We start from the raw sequence: 19,461 nt of genomic DNA, 5'->3' as shown, positions 1-19,461 counted from the left end.
TCTCTCTAATGCTCGGACAGTTGCACTGATCAGACACCTCCAGCCTCAGCTCTGTGATATTTAGAGGGGTCAATGAGATTATAAAACATGGCTGCCTTTTTCCAGATTCAACACAACTCGTATTCATGGCTGTGTGGTATAGAAGTCCTAGGAATAAGCTGCAATACCAGACATGCTCATAAGCAAACATGGTGCTGTTTTTCTTTTCTGATCGAATTAACCTTTTAATTATTTTTATTTCTTTATTTATTTTTATTTTTTCCTATAGGTCAATTTATCATTTTTTTTTTTTTTAAAAAAGGGTTTTCACATGAGGTCCTAGAAGGGGTCCCTTTGTTCAGATCCCCCTCCTCTAATAGCGGTTAGCCGCAGCACATCTGCTCGTGTATCACCATTATTTACACCTGAACCTAAAGTCTTTTGCTGCCCTGTGAAGTTCAGTCTATTGCTCTCTGGTATCGCCCTATGAAGGGCAGATGGTACTTACTGTTCGATAGGACGACTGACCGCAGATGCAGAAACCCCCCCACCCCTTAATCAGTACTTTACATCTGATATCTCCAGGACGTACAGTATATCTGAATTAGCAACTTTTTTTTTTTTTTTTCTATACCTGCCCTTTAAGGGATAGCGGGGTCTGTCCTTGCTTCTCAATTAAAAAGCTCCCCCCCAAGTTTAACCTTTCCACTGCCAGGCAGAAATGAGCAAGAATGGAAATGATGCTGCTGCGTTATAATCACCCCGGGGTGCTATCATGCCCCCATTGTTAAGCCCCCTGTGGGGTCCCGCTGCTTCACCCTTCCCTCGTCTTATAAATAGTAAGAACAGGTTGTGGAAGCATCGCCTGATTGCTGTCTGTTGTGCATGCCCTGCGGTGACAGTGACAGAGTGACAGCTGACAGCGAGCACTGCGCAGGAATGACCAGGAAATGGGCCGTCACATTGTAACCTCCATCTCCTGTGCTGCAAGTCTGGGGCAGGTGCTCCATCTGCAGCGCGAGCCGTAGACATGAGAGCTCACCCAGCGCCCTACGTGTACACCGAGGACAATGACACGGACTGGCCAATGTGGATGATAGTTGTCTCGTTTTTATGTCCAGCTGCACTTAAAAGTGTTGTCTTCGAGATTCCAGGAACAGCAGCAACCAGCTGAAGCCACAGGGGAAAGGTAGTGCATCATGGAGGGGGTGAGGTTTCACGGTTCTACTGATGGATGTCCGAAAACATCACCAAGATGGCTGTTCTGTGTCCAGTGTAAAGAAACTGATAATAGCCACTAGACAAGCAGGGAATTCAGAGAGATTTCAGCTCTGAAGTCCGAGGAATTGTGAATGCAGCTCTGGAGTATAATACAGGATGTAACTCAGGATCAGTACAGGATAAGTAATGTATGTACACAGTGACTGCACCAGCAGAATAGTGAGTGCAGCTCTGGAGTATAATACAGGATGTTACTCAGGATCAGTACAGGATAAGTAATGTATGTACACAGTGACTGCACCAGCAGAATAGTGAGTGCAGCTCTGGAGTATAATACAGGATGTAACTCAGGATCAGTACAGGATAAGTAATGTATGTACACAGTGACTGCACCAGCAGAATAGTGAGTGCATCTCTGGAGTATAATACAGGATGTAACTCAGGATCAGTACAGGATAAGTAATGTATGTACACAGTGACTCCACCAGCAGAATAGTGAGTGCAGCTCTGGAGTATAATACAGGATGTAACTCAGGATCAGTACAGGATAAGTAATGTACAGTCGTGGCCAAAAGTTTTGAGAATGACACAAATATTAGTTTTCACAAAGTTTGCTGCTAAACTGCTTTTGGATCTTTGTTTCAGTTGTTTCTGTGATGTAGTGAAATATAATTACACGCACTTCATACGTTTCAAAGGCTTTTATCGACAATTACATGACATTTATGCAAAGAGTCAGTATTTGCAGTGTTGGCCCTTCTTTTTCAGGACCTCTGCAATCCGACTGGGCATGCTTTCAATCAACTTCTGGGCCAATCCCTGACTGATAGCAACCCATTCTTTCATAATCACTTCTTGGAGTTTGTCAGAATTAGTGGGTTTTTGTTTGTCCACCCGCCTCTTGAGGATTGACCACAAGTTCTCAATGGGATTAAGATCTGGGGAGTTTCCAGGCCATGGACCCAAAATGTCAACGTTTTGGTCCCCGAGCCACTTAGTTATCACTTTTGCCTTATGGCACGGTGCTCCATCGTGCTGGAAAATGCATGCTTCTTCACCAAACTGTTGTTGAATTGTTGGAAGAAGTTGCTGTTGGAGGGTGTTTTGGTGCCATTCTTTATTCATGGCTGTGTTTTTGGGCACAATTGGAGTGAGCCCACTCCCTTGGATGAGAAGCAACCCCACACATGAATGGTCTCAGGATGCTTTACTGTTGGCATGACACAGGACTGATGGCAGCGCTCACCTTTTCTTCTCTGGACAAGCCTTTTTCCAGATGCCCCAAACAATCGGAAAGAGGCTTCATCGGAGAATATGACTTTGCCCCAGTCCTCAGCCGTCCATTCACCATACTTTCTGCAGAAGATCAATCTGTCCCTGATGTTTATTTTGGAGAGAAGTGGCTTCTTTGCTGCCCTTCTTGACACCAGGCCATCTTCCAAAAGTCTTGGCCTCACTGTGCGTGCAGATGCGCTCACACCTGCCTGCTGCCATTCCTGAGCAAGCTCTGCACTGGTGGCACTCCGATCCCGCAGCTGAATCCTCTTTAGGAGACGATCCTGGCGCTTGCTGGACTTTCTTGGACGCCCCCGAAGCCTTCTTAACAAGAATTGAACCTCTTTCCTTGAAGTTCTTGATGATCCTATAAATTGTTGATTGAGATGCAATCTTAGTAGCCACAATATCCTTGCCTGTGAAGCCATTTTTTGCAACGCAATGATGGCTGCACGCGTTTCTTTGCAGGTCACCATGGTTAACAATGGAGGAACAATGATTTCAAGCATCACCCTCCTTTTAACATGTCAAGTCTGCCATTTTAACCCAATCAGCCTGACATAATGATCTCCAGCCTTGTGCTCGTCAACATTCTCACCTGAGTTAACAAGACGATTACTGAAATGATCTCAGCAGGTCCTTTAATGACAGCAATGAAATGCAGTGGAAAGTTTTTTTGGGATTAAGTTAATTTTCATGGCAAAGAAGGACTATGCAATTCATCTGATCACTCTTCATAACATTCTGGAGTATATGCAAATTGCTATTATAAAAACTTAAGCACCAACTTTTCCAATTTCCAATATTTATCTAATTCTCAAAACTTTTGGCCACGACTGTACACAGTGACTGCACCAGCAGAATAGTGAGTGCAGCTCTGGAGTATAATACAGGATGTAACTCAGGATCAGTACAGGATAAGTAATGTATGTACACAGTGACTGCACCAGCAGAATAGTGAGTGCAGCTCTGGAGTATAATACAGGATGTTACTCAGGATCAGTACAGGATAAGTAATGTATGTACACAGTGACTGCACCAGCAGAATAGTGAGTGCAGCTCTGGAGTATAACACAGGATGTAACTCAGTATCAGTACAGGATAAGTAATGTATGTACACAGTGACTGCACCAGCAGAATAGTGAGTGCAGCTCTGGAGTATAATACAGGATGTAACTCAGGATCAGTACAGGATAAGTAATGTATGTACACAGTGACTGACTTTTTATGTGTATTAATTCCATGTATAATCTGGTAATATGATGTTGAAGGATGAATCGATCCTTTAAGGATTAGGATGAGGTCATGATGACAGGGGACATAACCTGTAACATGTTTTGACTAAAGAATAAATATTTTTTAATTATTATTTTTTTTTCATCTTTTTCTAGAACCTGGAAATCTACAAGTTGACGGCTGAACAGTTCCACACTGCAGCGACCAATGCGGAGTTCCGAGTGAAGTACGTCACCATCTTCTTCATATTCCTTAAGATGTTTTTTTCCTACACTTATTTGCATTTAGGGCTCTTTCACACCTGCGTTATTGTCTTCCGGCATAGAGTTCCGTCGTCGGGGCTCTATGCCGGAAGAATCCTGATCAGGATTATCCCAATGCATTCTGAATGGAGAGAAATCCGTTCAGGATGCATCAGGATGTCTTCAGTTCCGGAACGGAACGTTTTTTGGCCGGAGAAAATACCGCAGCATGCTGCGCTTTTTGCTCCGGCCAAAAATCCGGAACACTTGCCGCAAGGCCGGATCCGGAATTAATGCCCATTGGAAGGCATTGATCCGGATCCGGCCTTAAGCTAAACGTCGTTTCGGCGCATTGCCGGAGCCGACATTTAGCTTTTTCTGAATAGCGTCCCGGCAGCCATGGTAACCAAAGTCCTGGCAGCCATGGTAAGTGTAGCGGGGAGCGGGGGAGCAGTGTACTTACCGTCCGTGCGGCTCCCCGGGCGCTCCAGAGTGACGTCAGTGCGCCCCAAGCGCATGGATCATGTGATCGCATGGATCACGTCATCCATGCGCATGGGGCGCTCTGACGTCATTCTGGAGCGCCCCGGGAGCCGCATGGACTGGAAGTATACCGCTCCCCGCTCCTACTATGGCAACCAGGACTTTAATAGCGTCCTGGCTGCCATAGTAACACTGAACGCATTTGGAAGACGGTTCCGTCTTCAAATGCTTTCAGTACACTTGCGTTTTTCCGGATCCGGCGGGCACCTCCGGCAACGGAAGTGCATGCCGGATCCCAACAACGCAAGTGTGAAAGAGGCCTTACTCACCAGATGGCCCAAATATTCAGGCATTTTGTTGTGAAACGTCAACATAGCTGAGATGTTGATGAAGTGCCTCAGTTACCATGTGGTAAGTATCTGAGGACTCCATGGAGCCCAGATGTTCGGACGTCCATGGCTTTGCATTGGGAGATGACCGTACCGGTTGAAAATCTTCCATAATGGATAGTTTCCTTAGGAAAATGATTATGCTGATTAGATAATTATGTTCCTGTAATAATTGACTGCTTCCTTGATTAAGACACATGCATCATTCTTTTAATCAGTGATAACCTGCAGTATTTGAAGGCTGGCGGCTCCCCCCGTCATAGATGTGCAGGATGCCTATTTATAATAATGAAAGGACATTTGCAGTAACACGTTTAATTACTCTCCTGTGGTACTCATCGCAGTCGCCATCAAAGGTAATAAATGGAGAGTCCGATGGCCACGTATGTGATGCCTTCAGACGGCTTCCTGTTCTCTTCCTTTCTTTTCCCAGCCTTGAGGGATAATTATTATATCTACAGGTTGTTTAAAGGGACCTTGTGGGACAGAAGTGGGCCATAAACGTCTGATCCTCCCATACACATGCACGGTTGGTTCGGCCAAGCGTGCATATGTTTTCAATGGGGAGTAAGTCGCTGTCAGACTCCTTGCTGGAGCTTTTTTTTTTACCCTGAGAGCAAAAGGATTGGGCATGTCAAAATCTAACATGCCCATCCCTTCCTTCCCCTGACATTCGTATATGGGGAGAGGTAGGAGGACCCCATACACATTAGGTGTTTGGCTACTCCCACCAAATTCGGTGGGTTCATCTGACATTAATCTGGTTTGCCTCCCCTTTGACCCCAAGAGCTGGACATCCTCTACAACCACTATAGATCCACCCATGGGAAATAAGGTTACTAATGTAATAACCGGTACATGGGGCAATGACTGCTTTTGGACCCCTTGGCCCCATGGGTTTCATGCTTTCCTGCCCTATATGAAAAGAGTGATGATAATTCATGGAATGATGTGGTACATGGAAGTCTTTACAAGACAAGTGGGTCTTTGGGCGATGAGGTATCTGCCTTTTTTTAAGCTCCTGGCCACCTTCAATGTGCCATTTATACTGCTGGCACCAGGTCCTGGACATGACTGCTTTCTCTGCTTCCCTCTTCTCATAGCTTCACCCTTGGGAGATAAGGTTACTAAGGTAATAAAAATAATAAGGTTACTGATGTAATAATTGGAACACCTACAGACACTTCTAACCTTTTGGATTCCCCAGCCTCATGGGTTGCATGTTTTTCTGCCCTCTATGATTTTTTTTTGGGAAAATTTTTCATGGGATACTGTGACACATGGAAGGCTTTACAAGACTAGTAAAGTCTTTGGGTGATGAGGCTGGGTCTGTTTTTAAGCTCCTAGGTCACCTTTATGTATGTTACTGGGTTCTTATTTTGTGTCCCTTCTGGCACCAATCCCTGTATACCACTTCTGCTTCCCTGTATAGGTTCACCCATGGGAGATAAAGTTATTAGTTTGATAATTGGTGCATGTGGCAGGCACTTCTTACCTTTTGAACCCTTCTGCCTAGTGGGATTCCTATCCCCTGTGTTTTTTTGGGGATTATAAATAGGATGCTGTGACACATTGGAAGGGTTCACAAGACGGAATTGCCACACATGCTGGAGTCACAAGACCATAGTATAGTATACAAACTACAGATTGGCGTGGTATTAAAAAGCAGGAAGTACTCAGCCCCATATGCAGTGGTGCATCTATAACGGGGGGCAGATCCTGCACTTGTGGCCCGTTTCTAATGGCAATCCCCAGCAAAAATGCATACAATGGAGGATGCCTGCAGCGGAACACAAGTACCACAATGGACATCCTACACAGGATAGCAATTGTGTGGATGTGATAAGCAGTCAAAATAACATAACAAAAACAAAGACAGGTGCACTCTGCGGTCTTACTAACCCTCGTACTGGTGTAAAATTGAGAATTAGCCAACATATCCTGCTTGGAGGACATGTCTGAGCCCGAGCACCGCGCCAAGGTTTCTCAAGTAGCTCGGGAACCTAACGCTAAACCTACCTGGGCCGCATGGGCAATACCAGGAGCCAGTGGGCGAATTACAGGCGCGCAAGGTCCGACTCAAAGCAATCTCCCAGTAACCTCCGGCATGTGACCATGCATACAATGGGAGGAGGCAGAGAGCTCTGAGCCCCACCCAAGACTGGCTGATATAGCCTGGGCCTCACATGTGCACCAGAATGCTACCTGTGGATGGAAATAAAGGCACATTCAAACTACAAGTTTCTACTCCTCCAAAGATTCAAAATACAAACTACAAATTGGCGTGGTATTAAAAAGCAGGAAGTGCTCAACCCCATATGCAGTGGTGCATCTATACCGGGGGGGGGGCAGCAGATCCTGCACTTGCATGGTCACATGCTGGAGGTTACTGGGAGATTGCTTTGAGTGGGACCTTGCGCGCCTGTAATTCGCCCACTGGCTCCTGGTATTGCCCATACGGCCCAGGTAGGTTTAGCGTTAGGTCCCGAGCTACTTGAGAAACCTTGGCGCGGTGCTCTGGCTCAGACATGTCCTCCAAGCAGGATATGTTGGCTAATTCTCAATTTTACGCCAGTACGAGGGTTTAGTAAGAACGCAGAGTGCACCTGTCTTTGTTTTTGTTATGTCATAGTATACCCTAGTGCAGGAAAAGTGTGCCTAATGTGGGTGTATTACAGGGCCACGGAACATTTAGTGTCATCTAAATGAAATGTAATACGTAAATGTGGAGTTTTCATCTGGTGTCTCGTGCGGGGTGTAAGCACCGTCTTAGGGAAGGGCGCATGTGGATCAGGAGCTGGATTTGTTGATAAAACTATAATTTTGAGCACGCCTGACCATGTGACGCTATATCGATGACATCACAACTGGGTGCTGACCTCATAACTTCCTTTCTTTTGCAGGATTTTACCCCAATGTTATTACTTTTATAATACAGTGTCTGTAGCGGTACTGGGGTGATGTAATTTAGTTTCCTTAAGCCTTCTCACGTTCTTCGCTCGCTCTCAGAATCGCCATTACTGTGCACATGAAATTGTGCAGATTGAGGTTTTTCTAGGCCGGGAGTGCAGCCCTCAAGAATCCTTGACCCCAGCTAAAAGGCACATGGATAAGTAGATGCTCCCGGTAAGGAATCAGCCTCCACACAAAACCCCTCGTTCCTTCTGAGACCCTCGCTTTTAGCACATGGCCGCATCTTCAGCTGATTAACCCTTCGTGCGCACACCGGCATGCACAACCCTCTCCATGCCCCCCGATACCACCGCATTGCACAAAAGAAGCGTCGGGAGAGGAGGTTGCCAAGCAACTAAGTTACACCAGTAGTCATAGAAGCAAATGAAGAGCGGGTTTATGGACCGCGGTCCCCGCTAGTGGTTAATTGTATCTTAACCCTTGTGCAGCAGCGCACGACAAAAGGTCCTCGAAAGTCATTTAAATGAATGAAATCCGTAGTTCAGAGCCCACATCTCCCAGCGGTCAGGTCGGAGGAGGAGGCTCCCGTTGCTAGGTTTCTTCCTGGCGTTGTTTTCTTTATCCCCTTTTTCTTTTTGCTTCCGAGACGGAAATCTTCCAAGAATTGGCCACAAAAAGTAATTTGTTGTTTAGCTGACGCCATAAACCTGCACGCATTGTGTCGGTGTGCGCTAGATGTTAGGAGTTGCTTGTAAAACATATTGTCCATGTTCTGGGATGTTCTAGAAGTACCCAAAAAAATAAAAAGATTTTAAAAATACATTTTTTACTATCCTACCCTCAGTTTTCCCATAGCTCCTCTTCTCTGTTGCGGGCAGGTGCTGGCGAGTGTCATCACCCATTTTACCATGGTCGTCTGTACAGGGAGTGCAGAATTATTAGGCAAGTTGTATTTTTGAGGATTAATTTTATTATTGAACAACAACCATGTTCTCAATGAACCCAAAAAACTCATTAATATCAAAGCTGAATATTTTTGGAAGTAGTTTTTAGTTTGTTTTTAGTTTTAGCTATTTTAGGGGGATATCTGTGTGTGCAGGTGACTATTACTGTGCATAATTATTAGGCAACTTAACAAAAAACAAATATATACCCATTTCAATTATTTATTTTTACCAGTGAAACCAATATAACATCTCAACATTCACAAATATACATTTCTGACATTCAAAAACAAAACAAAAACAAATCAGTGACCAATATAGCCACCTTTCTTTGCACGGACACTCAAAAGCCTGCCATCCATGGATTCTGTCAGTGTTTTGATCTGTTCACCATCAACATTGCGTGCAGCAGCAACCACAGCCTCCCAGACACTGTTCAGAGAGGTGTACTGTTTTCCCTCCTTGTAAATCTCACATTTGATGATGGACCACAGGTTCTCAATGGGGTTCAGATCAGGTGAACAAGGAGGCCATGTCATTAGATTTTCTTCTTTTATACCCTTTCTTGCCAGCCACGCTGTGGAGTACTTGGACGCGTGTGATGGAGCATTGTCCTGCATGAAAATCATGTTTTTCTTGAAGGATGCAGACTTCTTCCTGTACCACTGCTTGAAGAAGGTGTCTTCCAGAAACTGGCAGTAGGACTGGGAGTTGAGCTTGACTCCATCCTCAACCCGAAAAGGCCCCACAAGCTCATCTTTGATGATACCAGCCCAAACCAGTACTCCACCTCCACCTTGCTGGCGTCTGAGTCGGACTGGAGCTCTCTGCCCTTTACCAATCCAGCCATGGGCCCATCCATCTGGCCCATCAAGACTCACTCTCATTTCATCAGTCCATAAAACCTTAGAAAAATCAGTCTTGAGATATTTCTTGGCCCAGTCTTGACGTTTCAGCTTGTGTGTCTTGTTCAGTGGTGGTCGTCTTTCAGCCTTTCTTACCTTGGCCATGTCTCTGAGTATTGCACACCTTGTGCTTTTGGGCACTCCAGTGATGTTGCAGCTCTGAAATATGGCCAAACTGGTGGCAAGTGGCATATTGGCAGCTGCACGCTTGACTTTTCTCAGTTCATGGGCAGTTATTTTGCGCCTTGGTTTTTCCACACGCTTCTTGCGACCCTGTTGACTATTTTGAATGAAACGCTTGATTGTTCGATGATCACGCTTCAGAAGCTTTGCAATTTTAAGAGTGCTGCATCCCTCTGCAAGATATCTCACTATTTTTGACTTTTCTGAGCCTGTCAAGTCCTTCTTTTGACCCATTTTGCCAAAGGAAAGGAAGTTGCCTAATAATTATGCACACCTAATATAGGGTGTTGATGTCATTAGACCACACCGCTTCTCATTACAGAGATGCACATCACCTAATATGCTTAATTGGTAGTAGGCTTTCGAGCCTATACAGCTTGGAGTAAGACAACATGCATAAAGAGGATGATGTGGTCAAAATACTCATTTGCTTAATAATTCTGCACGCAGTGTATAGTCTAAAGTTGGCCATAGACATTGTGCCGAATCGGCTCATTCCTGAAGGACTGGACGACCCCTGTAATGTGTATGGGGTTTCCCACCTCTACCCTGATGGGGGAAAGATGGATCGGGGTGTTGGATACCCTCGAGGAAGATAGGCTAACCCCCAGATTTTTTTAATATTTTTATTTTATTTCCAATGGATAGGATCTTCCCTTTAATGATACAGGCTGAGATGGCGATTGTCATGGCGTGACTCGCCAAAGATTGCTCACTAATGTGTATGGAGGCATCCCGACTTTTACTGGACAGCAGATGTTGGGGGGAGAAGGAGGAAGGGGTATGTCGGATTTAAACCTTCCTGAGCCTTTATTCCTGTGGTATTTCACACAGCCGCCAAAGTTGCTTATTACCATCTCCCTACTGAGTTCACATAAATGCTTGACCAAGCTCAGGGTGCTTGTGTATTTGAGGAGAGGGGACATCTCCTGGCCCCCTTTTTATATGGATTAATCGGCAAGAAACGTTCTTCTACACCCCACCGATTGACCGAGGAACGAGCAAACTCTTTTCTTGGCTGATAGGATAATTTATGCGAGCATTAAATTCGCTCACTGTCTACATAATATATGGTCTATGGGGGAGGAACAATCGTAGTAATGATCATTCATCCCCCATACGGTTTTGATCAGCCCCACTAAAGACTGTTTAAACAAGCTGCGATTGTCTTGTTTTATTGTTGATCGGCACTCGTTACAGACTGGACCGTCTAAAACAGGGATCTCAAACTGCGGCCCTCCAGCTGTTGCAAAACTACAACTCCCACAATGCCCGGACAGCCTGCAGGTATCAGCCTACAGCAGGGCATTGTGGGAGTTGTAGTTTTGCAACAGCTGGAGGGCCGGAGTTTGAGATGCCTGATCTAAAAGGACTCTTAGACTATCTAATCCCCCTGTCACTGGAGAGAAGACTACAGACTCCGTCACCATGACTGATCTCGGCTTTGTGGTAACAGATAATATTGTTTGGATGGAAATCATCTTGGCAATGTCCTAAACAACCATTAAAGTGAATCCTCCCCTCATATTACCATGTTCTTTTCAGGTTTAACTTTCTGTGCTGATTCATTTCTGAATATTTCGTTACGGCGACTGGAGCTCTGCTTTTCTGTTGGAGCCCCACGACCTCCAGGTATCCATAGAGTTGAATGATAAATTTCTGCAATCACCAGGGGTGTAGAAAATGTCTATAGTAAGCACCAGAGCTCCCCCTAGTGGTGGCCGACTTTTTTTTTTTTTTTTTTTTTATATATATTTTTTTTATTTACTCTATGCATAGGATTTGGAGCTCTATAATAGTAGCTATAATTTAAAGATATATAAAAAAAATTGTCGGCAAAGAGATTTGAACATACCGAAAAAAAAAAGTTTAGGGGTGGATATTCACTTTCCTTAGGATATGTCATCAATATCTGATTGTGGGTTACTGACTCCTGACAACCCTGCTGATCAGCTGTTTGAAGGAGCAGCGGCACTCGGACTACAGCTGCAGCCTCTCTTGAGTATACCAAGCACAGCGCCATGCATTGTATGGTGGCTGTGCTTGGTATTGCATCGCAGTTCCATTCACTTGCACAAAGGTCATGTGACCGATAGATGTGGCGGCACTCGGGTAAATTAAGCAGTTGATGGATGGGGATGCTAGGAGCCAGAACCCCACCGATCAGTTATTGATGACCTTTCATAATGATAAGTTATAAATATTAAAATCCCGGAAACCCCCTTTAAGAGACTGGGATGTTGCTATACTTGTCAATACAGATTTATAGGTCACTCAGAGTCTATGGAAAGCTGTGTTAACAGTTCAGGAGGCTCATGTGCCTTCTGTACCAGATCTGCTTTATTATTTCAGTGCGGCATGGCCTGTAATTCTCATCCTGCTATGACCTAGAGGAATACACGAAGGCAACAACACTTAACATCCAAGCGATAAAAAACGCGATTTTCATTTATTCTGATCATTTGCGCTTAACATTATAAGCAAAAAGGGCAAGTAAATGCAGTGGAAGCACGGCACCTTAGTAAGGTGCGTTTCCTAGAAGGAAAGGTTGAGGCACTGATAAGCTGCTCTTGAGTCCGACTATACGGACACGGTGTGGGGCAGTAACTGTAGCCGAGAGTTCGGTAATTCGGACTATTACAGGTGAGATACAGGAAATATAGATACAGGACTGAGAGGTTGTGACCACAGTGATGGGATGTGCTAGGTCCACTTCTGCATGCGAGGTGCTGCTCTGCTGTCGGTGCAGGTATGACTAAAGGTTTGTTCACACAGCGTTTGCAAGATGATTTTCGGAATATACCTGCAAAGGATGTCACAGTATAGGCATCCGTCACCCATAAATTTTGCCCCCATACAGTATAACGTCTCCTTGTGGCTGCCCCCATACAGTATAACGTCTCCTTGTGGCTGCCCCCATACAGTATAACGTCTCCTTGTGGCTGCCCCCATACAGTATAACGTCTCCTTGTGGCTGCCCCCATACAGTATAACGTCTCCTTGTGGCTGCCCCCATACAGTATAACGTCTCCTTGTGGCTGCCCCCATACAGTATAACGTCTCCTTGTGGCTGCCCCCATACAGTATAACGTCTCCTTGTGGCTGCCCCCATACAGTATAACGTCTCCTTGTGGCTGCCCCCATACAGTATAACGTCTCCTTGTGGCTGCCCCCATACAGTATAACGTCTCCTTGTGGCTGCCCCCATACAGTATAACGTCTCCTTGTGGCTGCCCCCATACAGTATAACGTCTCCTTGTGGCTGCCCCCATACAGTATAACGTCTCCTTGTGGCTGCCCCCATACAGTATAACGTCTCCTTGTGGCTGCCCCTATACAGTATAACGTCTCCTTGTGGCTGCCCCTATACAGTATAACATCTCCTTGTGGTTTTTTTCTTTTAAACGGGTATTTATCGCGATATACAGTTGCAAGAAAAAGTATGTGAACCCTTTGGAATGATATGGATTTCTGCACAAATTGGTCAAAAATGTGATCTGATCTTCATCTAAGTCACAACAATAGACAATCACAGTCTGCTTAAACTAATAACACACAAAGAATTAAATGTTACCTTGTAAACATTCACAGTGCAGGTGGAAAAAGTATGTGAACCCTTGGATTTAATAACTGGTTGAACCTCCTTTGGCAGCAATAACTTCAACCAAACGTTTCCTGTAGTTGCAGATCAGACGTGCACAACGGTCAGGAGTATTTCTTGACTATTCTTCTTTACAGAACTGTTTCAGTTCAGCAATATTCTTGGCATGTCTGGTGTGAATCGCTTTCTTGAGGTCATGCCACAGCATCTCAATCAGGTTGAGGTCAGGACTCTGACTGGGCCACTCCAGAAGGCGTATTTTCTTCTGTTTAAGCCATTCTGTTGTTGATTTACTTCTATGCTTTGGGTCGTTGTCCTGTTGCAACACCCATCTTCTGTTGAGCTTCAGCTGGTGGACAGATGGCCTTAAGTTCTCCTGCAAAATGTCTTGATAAACTTGGGAATTCATTTTTCCTTCGATGATGGCAATCCGTCCAGGCCCTGACGCAGCAAAGCAGCCCCAAACCATGATGCCCCCACCACCATACTTCACAGTTGGGATGAGGTTTTGAGGTTGGTGTGCTGTGCCTTTTTCTCCACACATAGTGTTGTGTGTTTCTTCCAAACAACTCAACTTTGGTTCCATCTGTCCACAGAGTATTTTGCCAGTACTGCTGTGGAACATCCAGGGGCTCTTGTGCAAACTGTAAACGTGCAGCAATGTTTTTTTGGACAGCAGTGGCTTCCTCTGTGGTATCCTCCCATGAAATCCATTCTTGTTTAGTCTTTTACGTATCGTAGATTCGCAAACAGGGATGTTAGCATATGCCGGAGACTTTTGTAAGTCTTTAGCTGACACTCTAGGATTCTTCTTCACCTCGTTGAGCAGTCTGCGCTGTGCTCTTGCAGTCATCTTTACAGGACGGCCTCTCCTAGGGAGAGTAGCAGCAGTGCTGAACTTTCTCCATTTATAGACAATTTGTCTTACCGTGGACCGATGAACAGCAAGGCTTTTGGAGATACTTTTATAACCCTTTCCAGCTTTATGCAAGTCAACAATTCTTAATCGTAGGTCTTTTGAGAGCTCTTTTGTGCGAGGCATCATTCACATCAGGCAATGCTTCTTGTGAAAAGCAAACCCAGAACTGGTGTGTTTTTTATAGGGCAGGGCAGCTGTAACTAACACCTCCAATCTCATCGCATTGATTGGACTCCAGTTGGCCGACACCTGACTCTAATTAGCTCTTGGAGATGTCATTAGTCTAGGGGTTCACATGTGTTCAATAAAAACATGGTAACATTTAATTCTTTGTGTGTTATTAGTTTAAGCCGACTGTGATTGTCTATTGTTGTGACTTAGGCTACTTTCACACCTGCGTTAGGTGCGGATCCGTCTGGTATCTGCACAGACGGATCCGCACCTATAATGCAAACGCTTAGATCCGTTCAGAACGGATCCGTTTGCATTACCATGAACAAAAAAAAAAAATGCATGATAATGCAAACGGATCCGTTTTGACTTTACATTGAAAGTCAATGGGGGACGGATCCGTTTGAAAATTGAGCCATATTGTGTCAACTTCAAACGGATCCGTCCCCATTGACTTACATTGTAAGTCTGGACGGATCCGTTTGCCTCCGCACGGCCAGGCGGACACCCGAACGCTGCAAGCTGCGTTCAGGGGTCCGCCTGCTGAGCGGAGGACAAACGGTGCCAAACTGATGCATTCTGAGCGGATCCGCATCCACTCAGAATGCATTAGGGCTGGACGGATCCGTTCGGGGCCGCTTGTGAGAGCCTTCAAACGGAACTCACAAGCGGAGCCCCGAACGCTAGTGTGAAAGTAGCCTAAGATGAAGATCAGATCACATTTTATGACCAATTTGTGCAGAAATCCATATCATTCCAAAGAGTTCACATACTTTTTCTTGCAACTGTATATCGTTATCGTGATAAATTTTTTTAATATCGTCTGAATATTTTTTATATCGCCCAACCCTAGTTTGGACGCAAAGAAGGGGGCCTAATTTGCCCCCCCCCCCCCCATTTTAAAAATGTACTTTTTTAAACAAAATTTTTATTGCTTTGTCAAATCCTATTATTTTATGTATACAACTTCTGTCCAAGACCTATGTGTCTCCATGGTTACAGACTACAAACAAATCCTATATAGTCTGATACTATAGTCATGTGTTGCCATCTTCGATCTTTCTCCTCTTCTACAGTCTGTATGTTATCAAGAAGAGAGGGCAGTTGGAGATGGAGTACCACGTGACTGTGCAGGATCAGACTTCACAGGGTTTGTTTGCAGTCTGTAACCATGGAGACGCTTTCAGATTTTTTTTGACTTTAGGAAAATTTTATTATAACGGAATCTATTATAACACTAGAGCATTTCAAAAAACAGTAGTCCATGATGGGATGGGGCTGTGACAACAAGGAAGTGGAGGTCCCAAAATGGCGGTAAACCAGGGATAACCTCTTAGAGCAAGCATCATTTCATTTTCAAGTAATTTTGACACCATTTGACTGACAGACAACTGCAGTGAGACCCAATATCTTCAGTTTAGGGAAATTTGAAGTAGGTTTGTCCAGAATGGACAACCCCTTTAAAGGGTAGGGAGTCTTGTGGCATGGGCCCCTCTAATGGATTGCACAGAGATTCGGGCCTCGTGCTCTGCCTTGTCCACAATTTGTGCCGCACTTGCATATTGCACTTTGTTCACCGCCATCAATGGAATTGATTTGCGGAACAGGCGCACGGAACTGCAAAAAAAATAAAATAAATGGATGGCCCCATAGAAATGAATAGATCAGTGCGCTATTTATCTGTGGGAAGGAAAGAAAAAAAAAAAAACGGATAGCACACTGAAGAAATATACAGTCATGTGAATGAGCGCTACAGAATAAAAAACTTTATTGAAACTGACAAACAACCTTTTTAATGGCTGATTTTGCGACTCTTCAGGTCAGCCTCGCCGCTGTATGACTCCCAGGCAAGCAATCAATATATTTTTTCTCTTGTTTGCCATACTCCTTCTTCGCGTCTCTCCTTTTGTACGCAGCCCCTGGCACCGGTAAAACCATCCAGACAATAAACAGTCTTTTTTTTTTTTTTTTTTTTTTTTTTTTTTTATATTCTTTCCTAAATTCACTGAGTCTCTGCACTTTGCCTATTCTCAGTGCTCAGGGATCCATGACTCAGTCTCTGCTTTAGAAAGGACAGTTCTTTAATCCCCCCCAGCCACAGGGAATAAAATGCCATTTCATTTCCAGCTCTATTAATGTGCTGGATCCGAGGATAAAGCATGGCTCCCAAAAGGCTCCGGCCAAATGTTTTGCGTCCCCTTTGTCTCCTTTTGAGTGTTACATTTAGATTAGTTTGCCATGGATTAAACCTTATTACTGCTGCTGAATCAGTAAAATAAAATCAGTGAAGAGGTTGGAGCTTATTGCAGACGGTACAAAAACTACTCTTAAAGTGCTCTGTGCTTTTTATGCCCCCTTCACCCCCCCCCCCTCCACATTATTTTTTTTCCTTTTGCGTCTTATCTTTTCCCCGTCTCGCACTGGGCTTGCGCGGCGTGTACGTGTTAGTATGTATGCTTTTCATTATTACTTTGTAAAAGGTAAGCGCTGTAGAGAGAGGATTAAGAAGTTGTTAAGCGATAAAATTATTCAGAGCTAAATTATGTTTTTCCGTCCTCGCGTCTCATTATGAATGGATGGCTGAGCCTTCTTTCGAGAGGCTGTGTTTTTCTCTCTATTTATTTTCCCCTTTTAATTGTGCGCAGAGTTAGAGCATATAGAAGCCTCTTGGATGTCGGGGGAAGGCTGAGCGCTTTCCAACTAGTATGGAAAAAATAAGTTGGGTTTTTATGTGAAGGGAAAGTAATGAACACTCGAGGGTTATTTTTCCAATTTTTTTTTTTTTTTTTTTTTTTTTTTTACATTTCTTGGAAAAAGAATCCTCTAAAACCTTTATTTTTTTTTGTGAATTACAAGTAGCGGATTTAAAAACCCTTGTCAAAACCAAAGCTCAAGGATCTGTTGGTGCCTCCGTGCATATTCTTGTAGAATCGGTGAATGAGATTCTGCTGGGACTTCCTGCTGAGGGAGAGGCAGATAGAGCTGCTCCTTCCCAGTCTAGACTATTAGCTGTTATACCATTAAACTGGTAAAACAAAAACTTGGTGGCGCCAACAGTAGATCCCAGGTACATTGCTAATATATTAGCATTTATTTATTTTACTTGTGGTAGAGATGGAGGGTGGGGCTAATGTACGTCTTGCCCTCTGTAAGAACTACCTATTCTTGTCCACAAAATGGACAAGAATAGGACATGTTCTTTTTTTTTTTTTTTTTTTCTCGAAACTGCGGAGCGACGTACGAATGCGGACAGCACACAGTGTGCTGTCTGCAACTTTTGCGCCCTTATTGAAATGAATGGATCTGTACCTAATCCACAAGAAATGCAGATTGGATGCAGACTGAAACCACGTGAGAATTAGGTCTTTACACTCATTTTTGTCACCAGTGTTTTTTGTTTTGTTTTTTGACCAAAAAAAAATAAGCCTCCGAAAAAAGTTTGACTTTTTCTGCATTTTATATGGCGTTTTTTTTAAGCATTTTTGCCCATATAGTGTGTTTTCGCAACTGGTGTTACTTAATGGGTGTTTTTTTATGCGTAGCAGCTTTTTTTTTTTTTTACTAAAATTTGAACAAACCTCCCAATTAGAGTTGAGCGAGTTTGGAAACTCTGTTATCTAATATATAAAGCTGAGTGTGTGTGTGTGTATGTCCGCTAAAGGAATCCGTACCCTCGCATTTACAATCACGAAATTTGGCACATAGGTACATCAGGTGGAACCCGGGAAGGTTTTAGACCAGGTCTCAGCTCTCTAGGAAGTACTGTTATTGAGATTTTCCCCAAAAATGCATTAGCCAATAGAAGCTTGGTCACATGACCATTATCAGCCAATAGAAGCTTGCAGGTCCTCCAGTCTCCACATATATAGTTTTACTTCAGGTTTCCATAACAACCCAGCCATTTATCTTCACTGCTGTAGGAGAGGTTTAAGGCTTGGTTCACACCTGAGCGTATTCGGTATGCACATTTTACAGGCGTTTTTGAGGCGTATTTTGGGGCGTTTTTGTATTTAGGAAACGCTCGTAATACGCGCGTTTGTGTGATTGACAACAGAGGCATCCAATGAAAAACTGCCTTGAGGTGTCCAATGAAAAGAGACGCAGCTGGGTATGACATAGTTATAGGGGATCTGTGGAGGACACTGTTATGGGGGGGATCTGTGGATGATGCACTGTTATGGGGGATCTGTGAAGGACACTGTTATGGGGGATCTGTGGAGGACACTGTTATGGGGGATCTGTGGAGGACACTGTTATGGGGGATCTGTGGAGGACACTTATGGGGGATCTGTGGAGGACACTGTTATGGGGGATCTGTGGAGGACACTGTTATGGGGGGGATCTGTGTATGATGCACTGTGATGGGGGATCTGTGGAGGACACTGTTATGGGGGGATCTGTGGATGATGCACTGTTATGGGGGATCTGTGGAGGACACTGTTATGGGGGATCTGTGGAGGACACTTATGGGGGATCTGTGGAGGACACTGTTATGGGGGGGATCTGTGGAGGACACTGTTATGGGGGGGATCTGTGGAGGACACTGTTATGGGGGATCTGTGGAGGACACTTATGGGGGGATCTCTGGAGGACACTGTTATGGGGGGGTCTGTGGAGGACACTGTTATGGGGGATCTGTGGAGGACACTGTTATGGGGGATCTGTGGAGGACACTGTTATGGGGGATCTGTGGAGGACACTGTTATGGGGGATCTGTGGAGGACACTGTTATGGGGGATCTGTGGAGGACACTGTTATGGGGGATCTGTGGAGGACACTGTTATGGGGGATCTGTGGAGGACACTGTTATGGGGGATCTGTGGAGGACACTGTTATTTGGGATCTGTGGAGGACACTGTTATGGGGGATCTGTGGAGGACACTTATGGGGGATCTGTGGAGGACACTTATGGGGGATCTGTGGATGACGCTGTTATAGGAGATGTGTGCTATGACACATAGGGCCATGAGGGGGGCCAGCATAAGACACACACATAGCAT

General features: G+C 44.6%; 1 protein-coding gene across 3 annotated transcripts in view; it reads left to right on the top strand.

The window, feature by feature from the left end:
- The window catches only part of CHCHD6 (coiled-coil-helix-coiled-coil-helix domain containing 6), a 275,458-nt gene that overhangs the window by 137,572 nt on the left and 118,425 nt on the right, over positions 1-19,461 (top strand). For all 3 annotated transcript variants that reach the window (XM_040408576.1, XM_040408574.1, XM_040408575.1), the window contains one exon: positions 3,867-3,937. In XM_040408576.1, coding sequence (XP_040264510.1) covers positions 3,867-3,937 — 71 coding nt within the window. The remainder of the gene's footprint in view (positions 1-3,866; positions 3,938-19,461) is intronic.

The sequence above is a fragment of the Bufo bufo genome, chromosome 9 (genome assembly GCF_905171765.1).
Source record: "Bufo bufo chromosome 9, aBufBuf1.1, whole genome shotgun sequence".
In the NCBI taxonomy this organism is placed as follows: Eukaryota; Metazoa; Chordata; class Amphibia; order Anura; family Bufonidae; genus Bufo; species Bufo bufo.
This window is presented reverse-complemented; position numbering and strand designations above follow the sequence as displayed.